This window comes from Nuphar pumila, chromosome 5 (genome assembly GCF_984573655.1).
Source record: "Nuphar pumila chromosome 5, dmNupPumi1.hap1.1, whole genome shotgun sequence".
Taxonomy (NCBI): Eukaryota; Viridiplantae; Streptophyta; class Magnoliopsida; order Nymphaeales; family Nymphaeaceae; genus Nuphar; species Nuphar pumila.
In genome coordinates, this window is record NC_143253.1 from 22,639,811 (window position 1) to 22,653,547 (window position 13,737).

At 36.9% G+C, this 13,737-nt stretch overlaps 1 protein-coding gene across 2 annotated transcripts in view; it reads left to right on the top strand.

The window, feature by feature from the left end:
- LOC149837096 (small ribosomal subunit protein bS16m/bS16c-like) overlaps positions 1-13,012 on the top strand; it is a 37,681-nt gene extending 24,669 nt beyond the window's left edge. For both annotated transcript variants that reach the window (XM_090007242.1, XM_090007243.1), the window contains exon 3: positions 12,269-13,012. In XM_090007242.1, coding sequence (XP_089863368.1) covers positions 12,269-12,488 — 220 coding nt within the window. In that variant the 3' untranslated portion in view covers positions 12,489-13,012. The remainder of the gene's footprint in view (positions 1-12,268) is intronic.
- The last annotated feature ends 725 nt before the right edge of the window (positions 13,013-13,737 follow it).

Below are 13,737 nucleotides of genomic sequence, written 5' to 3' on the forward strand. Positions count from 1 at the left end.
TTTTGAAGTCAAATCTATTAAAATTGGGTTTTCGAATTCAAAAAAACTTTTTTTCTCTAGGAAGGATATATTTCTTGATACATATAATTTTTCATTTTGAAAATCAAAACACCTATAGCCTTTTTTATTATCGTCATATCCTAAGAAGGCACAAGGAATCGCACAGGGAGAGAGTTTGTCATTCTTGTTGGTGAAAACAAAACAGTTGCATCTAAAGACTCTTAATCTAGAATAATCAGGAGATAAGTTGACAAGTTTTTCAGTTGGAGTTATGTTTTCCAAAGAAGAAGATGACATTCGATTAATAAGATAGGTAGCAGTTAGTGCAACTTTCTCCCAAAAATCCTTTGGCACTTGATTTGCTATTAATAAGGTCCTAGTAGTTTTCATGATGTGTCGATGTTTACGTTCGGCCAGGTTATTTTGTTGTGGTACGTGTGGACAAGATCTTTGATGTGTGATGCCATGTAAGTTGGGATAGTATTTGAATTCTTTGGACATAAATTCTCCCCCTGAATCAGTGTGAAAAATGAAAATATCATTTTGAAATTTATTTTTAACCATTTTATGAAATGTTTAAAAATGTGAAAAACCTCAGATTTATACTTAAGGAAGTAAATCCAAGTATGCCTAGAAAAGTCAACAAAAATCACATATGCATATCCACCTTTTGAAATAACTGGTGTAGGGCCCCAAACATCCGGATATATTAATTTAAGTGGTCTAGACGAAACAAAAGTTCTTTCATGAAATGGTAATCTTTTCATTTTACCAAGGATACAGTCTTTACAAGTAAAACTTTCAGAATTACAAAATTTTCCTAAACTTGGAAAATGTTGGATTTTAGACATATAAGGATGTAAAGTCTTTTGTGCTATAAATCCAACTCTAGTTTCTGAACATTATAACAGAAAGCATTCTTAGGCAATTCCAAAAAATCCATATAACAGAGTCTCCCTTCTCCTTGACCTTCCCCAATCAACTTCCCTAACTGGCGATCCTATACCAAACAACCATGAGAAGAGAAGGAGATATTACACCCATAATCAAATATTTGACAAACAGACAAGAGGTTTAAATTCAGTTTAGGAATATATCTAACTTCTGAAATAAAAATTTTTTTTGTTTTAAGAAGTTTTTTAAAATTTTCTATTCTTTTTATTTCAAGAAAGGTACCATCAGCTGTGGAAACTTTTGCCACACTTGAGTTACTTTTAAGACATTCGGATAAGCTATTGACATTTGGGGTCGTATGAAAAGAATCACCAGAGTCAAATAGCCAAGAAAAGTTATCGGGATTGGAGAATGATGAAACAACTGTTAAAATGTACACTCAAAATCAATATTGTAAGTATAAATATATATACTTATATACATAGAGATACGTATACATATTTTATATGTATACGTATCTCTATATATAAGTATATATATTTATACATTTTTATCTTTTTTACCCGAAAAGGGTATTTTTGTCATTTTACATTTTGCGCATATTCCATTTGGAATATGCTGTAATTTTTCCATTAGTTTTGTAATTCTTTTAATTTTTATTTTTTTCTTTTTTGCACTCTCAAAAAGTGCATTGGGGGTCTCCCCAATAGAGTCGTTGGGGAGCCCCCAACGGTCACAATTGTGACCGTTGGGAGCTCCCCAACGACTCCTTTGGGGAGCCCCCTCTTGCCTCCTTCCTTCTTGTATAAATAGGGGTGTTCCCCCTTTGTATTTTCTTAAGCTTGAGAGTCTCAAGCATTTGCTTTTATATATTGAAATACATGCATTATTGCATGTTTATTATTTATACACTTTTTGTGTATTTTGTTCAAGTGTTGTGAGAGTGCTTTCGTGCACTTCTTTTATAAGGTTTTTGTGCTTGTTTATGTATTGTCTCTTCGTAGACAATTTCACATGGTATCAGAGCTTGGTTGTTGATTGGAGATCGTGAGATCCGCCTTTGTTCGAGTGCCTCGAAAACCGTGCCTTCGGATTTTTTTGAGATTGAAGTGGTGGATCTTGCTTCTCAAATATTTTAGAAGGATCTTGTGCTAAGAAGAAGTGGAAACATCGTATTGGTACGCCTTTTTTCTTCTTCTCTCTACGTCTTAATGGGTGAGAAAGAGTCTCACTTTGCCCTTGGCTTCAAGTTGAATGGGTCCAACTATCATATTTGGGCCGGGAATATGGAGGCCCACATAAAAGGAAAAGGATTGTGGGGTTATGTGCAAGGAACAATTCCGGAACCGGAACCCAAGATAACCATAATGGACGGAAGTGAAATCAAGATTCTTGAGGGAGAGGAAAGGATCAAAGCTCTTGAAGAATACTCCAAGAAACACGACGAATGGGAAATGAAGAATTTCAAAATTCTTTCTTGGTTCTTCGCATCCGTCGAAACGAAGATTAATGCCAACATTATCAAATTCAAAAAGGCATCGGAAGCTTGGCATTATCTCGAGAAGATGTATACATCAAGAGACCTATCTCATAAGTATTACCTTCAAAAGAAGGCCCTCTCCCTTACTCAAGGTGAAATGTCTATTAGGGAATATTTTGCCGATCTTTCCTCTATTTGGGATGAGCTCTCTATGCTTGAACCAAAATGGAGTGGAGAGGCAATTGAACTCCGCCACAAGCAACTTGAAGAAGATCGTTTCTTCAATTTTTTGAATGGGTTGAGACCGGAATTTGAGCAAATAAGGTCATCACTTCTATCCTCATTTACTCCTCCCTCTCTTGAAGATGTTCTCACCAAATTAAGTGGTGAGGAGACTCGTATGAATTTATGTAAACAAGGACCAAGTGTTCTTATGGTTCCTTGTAATTATGAAGAAAATAATGAGGTTAATGCCGTATCAAGACCCGGAAATAATGTAAAGACCTATCGTCCTCCTCACTTTAAATTCCAAAATCAAGGAGGAGATGGTGGACAAAGAGGGAAGCGGGACTATAGCAAGACTATATGTCACTTTTGTAAAGAACCGGGGCATATCAAGCCGGTATGTCCCAAATGGAAGAAGCTCCTTGCTATGGCCACCACCGGCGCACCACAAAAGGAAGAGGCATCATCAAGTGGGTCACTCTCGTTGAACCAAATAATGGAAGCCCTTCAACCTCTTCTCAAGGGAGCTACATCCGGTGCCGCCGTGTCTACTTCTTCCATTCCAGGTAAAGTCCCTTGGCTTTTGGACTCAGGTGCATCCTTTCATATGTCCCCAAACATGTTTTCACTTTCCGATTATTCAAAAAATGCTTCTCCATCCTTTGTTTCCACTGCGGATGGAACTTCTCTTGAAATTAAAGGAATAGGTAATTTTGAAACTCAAGACTTTTTTATTCCAAAAATTAGATTTATACCTAAACTTAATTTAAATCTTCTTTCTGTTTCTCAACTCTCGGATCATGGTTGTGATATTAAATTTTCATGTGATAAATGTTTAATACAGGATCGCCTGTCCGGGAAATTGATTGGGGAAGGCTTTAGAAAAGGCGATTTATACTACATGGAATCTCTTAGAGTTCCAAAATCTTTTTGTAATGTTGCCCGAAACAAAGATATAAACATGTGGCACAAAAGACTTGGTCATCCTAATATCACCAAGTTGTCTTACTTACATTTTGCAAAAGACCTATGTAAAAGTTCCTTTTCTTGTAATGACTGTATTCTCGGAAAAATGAAAAGTTTACCTTTTGAGCAAAGAACTATGTTCTCATCAAAACCCTTTGAAATTGTTCATTCCGATGTTTGGGGACCGGCACCTGTTGTCTCAAAAGGAGGTTTTTCTTATTATGTTATTTTTGTGGATGATTTCTCTAGATATTCGTGGATCTTTTTTCTTAAATTCAAACATGAAGTCTTTTCATGCTTTAGAACTTTCCATTCGATGATCAAGAATCAATTTAATAGTAACATAAAGATTTTTAGAAGTGATTCTGGAGGAGAATATCTCTCCAACCAATTTAAAATATATCTTGAAGATCAAGGAATCATTCACCAAAGATCTTGTCCTAAAACCCCCCAACAGAATGGGTTGGCCGAAAGAAAACATAGACATATTATTGAGACCACTAGAACCCTTCTTATTTCCCAAAACATACCAAAAAATTTTTGGGCTGAAGCTGCTCTTGCTTCTGTTTATCTGATAAATCGTTTGCCTTCTAGATTATTAGGAAAAATATCCCCTTTTGAGATTTTATATAAACTTGAACCAGATTATAATAGATTACGAGTCTTCGGGTGTAAGTGTTTCATACTTACGGATAAGAATGACAAACTCTCTCCCAAGGCTATCCCCTGCGCTTTTCTTGGCTATTCTGAAACTCAAAAGGGATTTCGGTGTTATGATCTTCGAGAAGATAAGTTATATGTCTCTAGAAATGTAACTTTTTTGGAAAATGAAAGTGGATTTGAAAAAAATGTTTTGCAACAAGAGAATTTTGATTATTCCTTCCTTTTTGACTTATTGTCTAGTAATGATGATGTATCTAGTGATGATGATGTATCATCAAACCATGATGAGGACATTGAGGGTAATGTCGAAGAGCATAACCAACAAGAAGGCAGGAGTTCAAGTGATCCAATAACATACTCACGTAGAAACCAAGACACCTTTAGAAGTGCTATTGATCAATATAGTGAACTTGTTCCTGTTCTCGATCACTGTAGATCTGAGAGGAATAGGAGACCTCCAACTCGTTTTGTCTCCTTTGATTCCTTTTCACCCCGATATAGGACTTGTCTTAGTGCCATTCATTCTTATTTTGAACCTAGAAACTTTGAAGAAGCTAAAAAATGTATAGAATGGCAAGAAGCTATGCAAAATGAACTTAATGCTCTTAAAAGGGCTGAAACTTGGGATTTCGAAACTCTACCCATAGGAAAGAAAACTATAGGTTGTCGATGGGTTTTTAAGGTTAAAACTAAGAGTGACGGATCCCTTGAAAGGTATAAAGCTCGCTTAGTTGCAAAAGGGTATGGGCAAGAGTATGGAATTGATTATGAAGAAACTTTTGCTCCTGTAGCCCGAATGGTTACAGTTAGATGTCTCATTACTATTGCATCTATTAAAAATTGGAACATTTTTCAAATGGATGTGAAAAATGTTTTTTTAAATGGTGATCTTAACGAAGAAGTATATATGGATGCCCCACCAGGCATGAAGATTCCTGAAAATAAAGTTCTTCGTCTTCGAAAGGCTCTTTATGGATTGAAACAGGCTCCCAAAGCCTGGTATGATAGATTTACCAGTGTAATGTTGGAAAATGGTTTCTTCTCATGCTATACTGACACTGCTCTATTTACTAAGAAATCTAAAGCAGGGATTGTAATATTATTGCTCTATGTTGATGATATGTTAATTACAGGTGATGATGTTCAAGGAGTCAAGGGTATTAAGTCCGTCTTGACTTCAAAATTTGAGATGTCAGACTTGGGTTTTCTGACATATTTTCTTGGAATTGAGGTTGCTTATTCGCAACGTGGTTATTTTTTATCTCAGTCTAAACTTGCTTGTGAGATTATTGACAGATCCGGGATTTCTGATGACAAAGTATGCGAAACTCCTAAAGTTGTGGGAGCAAAAATGGAAATTGACGATGGTGTTCCTTTAACCGATCCTACCCCTTACAGGCAGCTGGTAGGTTCGTTAATGTATCTTAGTATTACTAGACCTGACTTATCACATGCTATACACATCGCCAGTCAGTTTCAGCACGCTCCCACAACCGTTCATATGAGTGCTGTTCTTCGCATCGTCAGATACTTGAAGGGCACAATAAATAAGGGAGTATTTCTATCTTCTTCTTCTGATTTAAAATTACTTGCTTATACTGACTCAGATTGGGGAGGTGACCCTAGTAACCGTCACTCCACCACTGGTTTTTGTGTTTTTCTAGGTGAATCTTTGATTTCATGGCGATGTAAAAAGCAACAGAAAGTCTCTTTGTCATCCACTGAAGCCGAATACAGAGTCATGGCATCCACTACCATGGAAATTGTATGGATTCGACAACTTTTGGAAGATATGGGAGTACCTATCCAAGAACCAACAAAGCTGTGTTGTGACAATAAAAGTGCAATCTATATTGCCAAAAATCACACCTTTCACGAGCGAACAAAGCATATAGAGATGGACTGCCATTATGTCAGAGAAGAATACTTGAAGAAGGTCATTGATCTACCATACGTGACGTCTGAGTATCAACTTGCGGACTTCTTCACAAAAGCTCTTTGTTCGCCTAGATTTCATTTCCTTCTGGACAAACTTGCGGTTATCACACCATAAGTTTGAGGGGGGGTGTTAAAATGTACACTCAAAATCAATATTGTAAGTATAAATATATATACTTATATACATAGAGATACGTATACATATTTTATATGTATACGTATCTCTATATATAAGTATATATATTTATACATTTTTATCTTTTTTACCCGAAAAGGGTATTTTTGTCATTTTACATTTTGCGCATATTCCATTTGGAATATGCTGTAATTTTTCCATTAGTTTTGTAATTCTTTTAATTTTTATTTTTTTCTTTTTTGCACTCTCAAAAAGTGCATTGGGGGTCTCCCCAATAGAGTCGTTGGGGAGCCCCCAACGGTCACAATTGTGACCGTTGGGAGCTCCCCAACGACTCCTTTGGGGAGCCCCCTCTTGCCTCCTTCCTTCTTGTATAAATAGGGGTGTTCCCCCTTTGTATTTTCTTAAGCTTGAGAGTCTCAAGCATTTGCTTTTATATATTGAAATACATGCATTATTGCATGTTTATTATTTATACACTTTTTGTGTATTTTGTTCAAGTGTTGTGAGAGTGCTTTCGTGCACTTCTTTTATAAGGTTTTTGTGCTTGTTTATGTATTGTCTCTTCGTAGACAATTTCACAACAACTGCTCCAGTTGAGCCTTCAGCTGAGGAGGATGCTCCTATGAGAAGAGGTTGAAAAATTTTCATCAGTTGAGCCATAGATACTGGTGCATCTTGATCTTTTGATTCTGATCCGACTGATGCAACTTTCTTTTCGTCTCTTCTCTTTAGCTTATGACATTAAGGCCTATAGTGCCCCGACTCATGACAATGATGACAAATGACTTTTTTTTGTCAAAATCACCACCTTGTCTACCAAAATAAGGAGGCCTATAAGTGCGCACATAGTTACTCGTTCTAGACATAGTTAGAACGAAGTCATCTTCAGTTTTTGGAGTATTCCTTCCTAAGTTTGTTTTCCTCCATAGTTAGTTCCTCTATAGTATCAATGATAGAGAGAATTTTTTCACGATGTAGAAGAGCCAATTTGGTTGACTCAAATTTCGGTCTTAAACCGTTTATAAATTGATAAAAATGTTCCATATCGAGTTGCTTTTGGCGAAGCTCGATATCTTCGGAATAATGCCATTTTCGCTCAAGAAAAGTCAATTCCTCCTAAAGTTCGGATAACTCATTGTAATATTCTCTAATAGTTTTGTCTTTTTGAGTCATCGTCCGAACTTTGTCTTGTAAACTGCATACATAGGCAATAATATCTTTAAGGAAATACATATTTTTAAGATATTTCCAAGCTTTATCGGCATGCTCAAATTTAGCAAGACTAGAGCATTTCTTAATATCAACGCTATTAATTAGCCATGGCATAATTTTGGCGCGCCCTATTCTCCATTCTTTCCATTTTTTCTCATAAGTTGCTAACGCCTTATTCTTTCCTCATTCTGTGAGAAGTACTTCTTTATCATTCTCAACTTTTGTGAGAATTAGTTTTGGTTCCGAATCGGAACCATCTACTATACCCCACAACCCTTTTCCCCAAATATGGTGCTTCATGATTGAAGCCCACATTACATAGTTGGTGTCATTTAATTTCATGGGTACGATGGTGATCTTATCATTGTCATCCATCTTTTACAAGGGTGAGAAAAAGAAAGAATAGATGAGAGAAGAAAAAAGAGAGAAAGAGAAAGATAAGAGGAGAAGAATGAGCACAATCATAAAATTTTGTAGCCAAGCTTCCTCTAAAGTCCTTTTCTTCTTCAAAATGATCCCTTAAGTCACGAACAAGAAGATAAATCACTCTTTGCAAACGGAGCATAGAAAATGAGGCGGAAATCTTCAAGATTGAAAGTTCTTCAAGGATTTGATATCATGTAATAAAATAGTGGTCTTCCACAAAAGCACGAGAAATCTTCAAAAGAGTGTCTATTGAAGATACTTCAAGCATAACCCATAACACAAACAAACAACAACTACGCCTTCATCCCAAAACAATTGGGGTCGGCGATATGAACCAACAAAGAAAATCATTCTGGGTCTTCCACATGAATCCTTCTCCTCCATTCATTCCTATCCAATGCCATGTCCTCGGTGAGGTTCAAAGCATTCATATCCTTTCCTATCACCTCCATCCATGTCTTCCTAGGCCTACCCCGACCTCTTTTAACTAATATATTTTCCCATTTCTCCATCCTTCTAACTGGAGCATCATTAGGCCTTCGTCAAATATGTCCAAACCACCGTAAACGATTCTCTCTCATCTTATTTTCAATGGGTGCAACGCCTACCTTCTTACGTATCTCCTCGTTCTGAATCTTATCTTTTATTGTATTTCCACACATCCATCTCAGCATACGCATCTCAGCTACACTCATTTTTTGAATATGATGTCTCTTGGCAGCCCAACATTCCGTACCATATAGTAAAGCGGGCCTAATAGTCGTCCTATAAAACTTTCCCTTCAACCGCAATGGCATTCTACGATCGCACAACACTCCAGTTGCACTCTTCCATTTCATCCACCCAACCTTTATCCTATGATTTACATGAATGATAGATCCCAAATATTTGAAAGAATCATCCACCGGCATAACCCATAAAAGGGTAAAAATGAAAGCACACACTAAAATAATAATTCTTAATTTCTTCACAAGAAATGCTTAAGAAGTATTGATACAAAGTGGAGGGAGATCACCCCTAATTATACAAGTGGAAGAGATAAAGGAGAGCTCTTTTAGAGCTCTCCTTAGTCCAACGACTCTAAATATAGCCGTTGGACTAGGTCCAACAACTATATTCCTAGTGAAGTCCTAGTTGGGACTTGACTAGAATACAATGTCTAGTTCAAAATGAACTAGACAATAAATAAAAATTAAAAAATAAATAAAATTAAAAAATAAATAAAAATATTATATTATATTATTATTATATATTATATATGTTACATTTTAACAAGGGTGTAGATGGGTCTATAAAATTAAAACCAAAAGTGATAGAACACTAGATATACAAAGATAGGTTAGTAGCTAAAGGGTATAGTCAAGAACATGAAATAGACTAAGAGGAAACCTTTACCCCTGTAGCTAGGATGACTACAGTTAGAACTCTTATTACCATAGCATCTATTCGAAAATGACTTATCTTTAAAATGGATGTTTAAAATGTTTTTCTAAATGAAACCCTTAATGAAGAAGTCTATATGGAACCTCCTCCTGGGTTAGATTTGACAAAAAAAAAATTGTTTGCAAAAGACTTTGTATGGTCTAAAACAAGCTCGTAAGGCTTGGTATGACAAATTTACCAAAGTGTTCAACTAGGATTTAAATCTTGTTATACTGATACTGCATTATTTGTAAAGTCTTTTGATGCAGATTTAATTATCTTACTCCTCTATGTGGACGATATGATTATCATAGGATGTGATAAATAGGGAGTTAGTCATATCAAAGATGTTCTCAAAATGAACTTTAATACGATAGATCTTGATTTTCTTAGATATTTTATTGGAATAGAACTTGCTTATTCACTCAGAGGGTATTTTTTGTTGCAGACTAAGTATTCAACCGACATAGTTGAAAGGTCAGGTTTTACTAATGAAAAAAGAGTTGACACGCTGGAGATCATCAATGCAAAAATGAAGAAAGATGATGGAGAGCTTCTAAAAGATCCAACTCAGTATCGCCAAATAATTGGCACCCTAACTTACCTTTCTATTACTCGTCCTGATATTGCTTATGTTATTCATACCGCTAATCAATTTCAGCATTCTCCCACTACAGTACATATGAGTGTTGTAATAAAAATAGTTAGATATATTAAAAATATTATTAATTATGGTTTGTTTTTATCTTCATCTTCATTAGATGTTGACTCTGATTGAGGAGGCACGATCATTTACCGATTTTTGTATTTTTGTAGGTGATTCTTTGATATCTTGGAGATTTAAAAAGCAACAAAAGGTATCCCTGAACTTTACAAAAGCCGAATATCGTACCATGACCACTACGACTTTTCAATTGGTGTGGTTGTAATAGTTACTAGAAGATTTAAGAGTTTACATAACTGAACCCTCAAGATTATGTTGTCATAACAAGAGTTGTCTATATTTCTAGCAATCATACATTTCATGAGCGAACTAAGCATATTGAAATAGATTGTCATTATATCCGTAAAGAATTCATGAAGACAATCACTCTACCAAATGAACCATCTAAGTATCAACTGGTCGATTTCTTCACTATGGTGCTGTCCTCTATCACAAAATAGCATGGATCCCGATGCACTAAAAAAAGAGCTCTAAGAGTTGAAACATAATGCATTTGGACAAAACCATAACAACAAAGGTGAAGTATATTGAATATAAATGAATATCTTCATTAATGAAGAACACAAATAAAATACAAAAAGAAATTACATAAATTCCTCACTGCATAAATAGGGGTGTTTCCCCATTGTATTTTCAAGCTTGAGAGTCTCAAACATTGCCCTCTTTCAATAGATACATGCTTTTGTGCATGTTTGCTTATTTTTACGCCTTTGTGCGTATTTGTTCAAGTATTGTGTGAGTGCTTTTGTGCACATCTTTCTCAAAGTATTTCTGCTTGTATGAGTATTGTCTCTTTGTAGACATTTTCACAGTTATCAACTCCACAGAGCATTGTGTCATGATTTCAAAGTGCTTATCCAACCATCACAATCTAGCAACTTCCTGAATGTCGGGGCATCAGCAGAAGATAGGTCACAGTTTGCCATAGATCCTGTGGAGTCAAGTGTAGACCACTTTACAGGTTTGTATCAGCAATCGGATGTGAATTGCTGCCTTCAGTGAGGTATTACCTTTCAGCCCATCCTCCCCTGCATGATGACATAGAATACATCTGTTGACAACAAAATCCTTTGGCTTTAAGATGAGGATGTCTCAGTGTTGTGACCTGTGATGTCAGCCAAGCAAATATCTCTTCTCTTGGAGTCATCCCGGGTGTGCACAGCTTTGAAGCCACAAAAGGAACATGCCAGTGATAAGAAAGACAAATGGCATGTAGAAACAGAAAATGATAGCTGATCATGAATGCCAACAAATGATAGAGTCAAGACCTATCAACAAACTGCTACGCAGCAACAGCTCCCTAAGTTCAGCAGCCTCCTGTATTTCTGCTCCTCTTAGAATTCTACAGTGATCAATCACCCATACAGTGAGACTTTTCCAGCATTCAGCCACTTTCTTGTTCTTATCTCTGTCCAAAACATAAAGCCAGGGGTGGGGGGAACAGGTAAACGACACATGGGGGATGTCTAAGACTAGCACCAATGGATCATTCCAAAATGCTAAAGAATGCCTGTCATTGTAGGATTTCTGTGTTTTTAAACAACACAAACTGCCTGTTTTATGCTAGTTGAAGTGCTCTGCCCATCACATTTGAATAACATGGTCTTCTTATTCTAACAGAGTGCCTTTTTCCCCTGATCATGAGTCTCTGACCGGTTCATGCAACTCACTGTTCATTTTGATCCATGTGTGTCTATGCTTGTCCCATACACACTGAGCAGATTGCATGAGTTAATTGAGTGTTTTTCGTATGCCTGATCGTCCATTCAGTTCTCTGATTGGCAACTTAAATTTTGAACCAGTAGAGTCCATATGAGATTAGCCAGTTCTCAGTGATCCTGCTTCTAGGATGACTTAATACTGACCATGATTTGAATGTGAGGTTCATATTTTTATTTTCCTTGTGTTCGTCTTGCAGTCTTTTCACAAAAAAATTAAGGTTTGATATATTGTTGTTTCATAGATCAAAATTCCTTCCCCTTTCTTTTTCTGTTTCTCCTTAAGTTTTGTTTGTGTTTGTGTTTGTGTGCATCTGTGCGTGTTGTGCTCTTGCTTTTCCTTTTTGTACAGTCTTAAGGCTGGGATAAATGTGAACGCTGAAGCCCTACGGAGGGGCAAGGTTTCCTTCATGATGGTACTAAGGATCATGATCATGATGATGATATTGTTTTGAGTGCAGATATTGGTTATCAGTTGGTGCTCAGCCGTCTGAGCCGGTGCAACGAATTCTTTACCGGTCTGGGCTTTTGCCTCCACCTCCAATGCTGGCAATGACACGTAAAGGTGGACCTCGTGATCCCCGTGTAGTTGATCCTTTGAGCGGCCGTCCTCTCCCTTCTGGTAAGCCAGAGGATGATACCAATAAAGATGAAGCTGAATCCGAAGCAGCAAGCTCTTGAAAGGTGGTAGGCAGTGCTGTTCAACAGATATTGGTGAACGGGCAGAAGTCTGTGTTTCTGACTAGAGAAAATTCTTGAGATCATTGTTACACTTGGAACTTATCCACATTGTATCAGATGATAATCAGCGTACCAGAGAGAGAGAGTTGTGTGGTACTTGATTAAGTTGGAGAGAACTCTTAATTGTGGGTAGTTTTGATGTGGTACTGGATTTCAGTTTCAAATGAGTGACGATAGACTATTGGCAGTTGGATGCGAGTAGCACGATCAGAGTTCACATTTGCCGTCTTCCTCTCTCTCTCATGCGTCTTTGAAGAGGATGTTGCTTGTCATTTGTCTGCAGTTAGACATCTTAAACATATATGCTGCCGGGCACAAGTGCAGTGCAGCTAGGTCTCTTATTCCGGGGGTGGTTTTTCTGTCCATGAAATAAAACATATAGGCATGGATTGCAAACATTTTGCTGCTATTTCTGACAGATGTAGCCATGTAGAAGTGGACAGGCTGACCCTTGTCTGGTTTGAGCCAGCCCTGGGTGTTGTTATCAGGCTGGGGTTCAACCAGGCCAGGTCAGGCACTTTAAACCAGTCTACTAAATGGGCTGGGCCGAGCCTTATTTTTCTGTACTCGAAACACAACCTGTTTACTAATCAGGCTGGGCTGAGCCTTATTGATCTCTCATTTTCTGCACTCGAAACACCTGTTTACTAGTCGGGCCAGGTTGTGCTTGCCGGGCTTGGGCTGTGCCATGGCAGCTCAAACCTGGCTCATTTTGGGTCTGGAACCTGACCTGATGTCAATCCTTGCATTTGAGAGACTCAGGTTGAACGTAGGAACTGAATCAGTACAGTTGCATTGTCTTAACTATGTTCACAATATCTCGATCTTAGGATTTTCTCTGCAAGGCAAAGGAAATCTTGGACATATTTGAAAACGAGAAAAAGTCTCATAAGAAAAGAACATTTTGCCTAAGAGAAGGTTTGATTGAGAACTTTTTCAAATAAATGTTTTTCACTTGTGTAATAAAAAAATTAGGGTTGAAAACCTTTTTTCTTATTGGAGGAAGTTAGGGAGAAGGGGAACGATTAGAAGCCCGTTCATATATATATATATATATATATATATATATATATATATATATATATATATATATATATATATATATATATATGAGAGAGAGAGAGAGGTGCACTGAAGGAAGGTGAAGATGAAGGAAGAAAGAAGTCGATGGAATGAAAATGCATTGAGG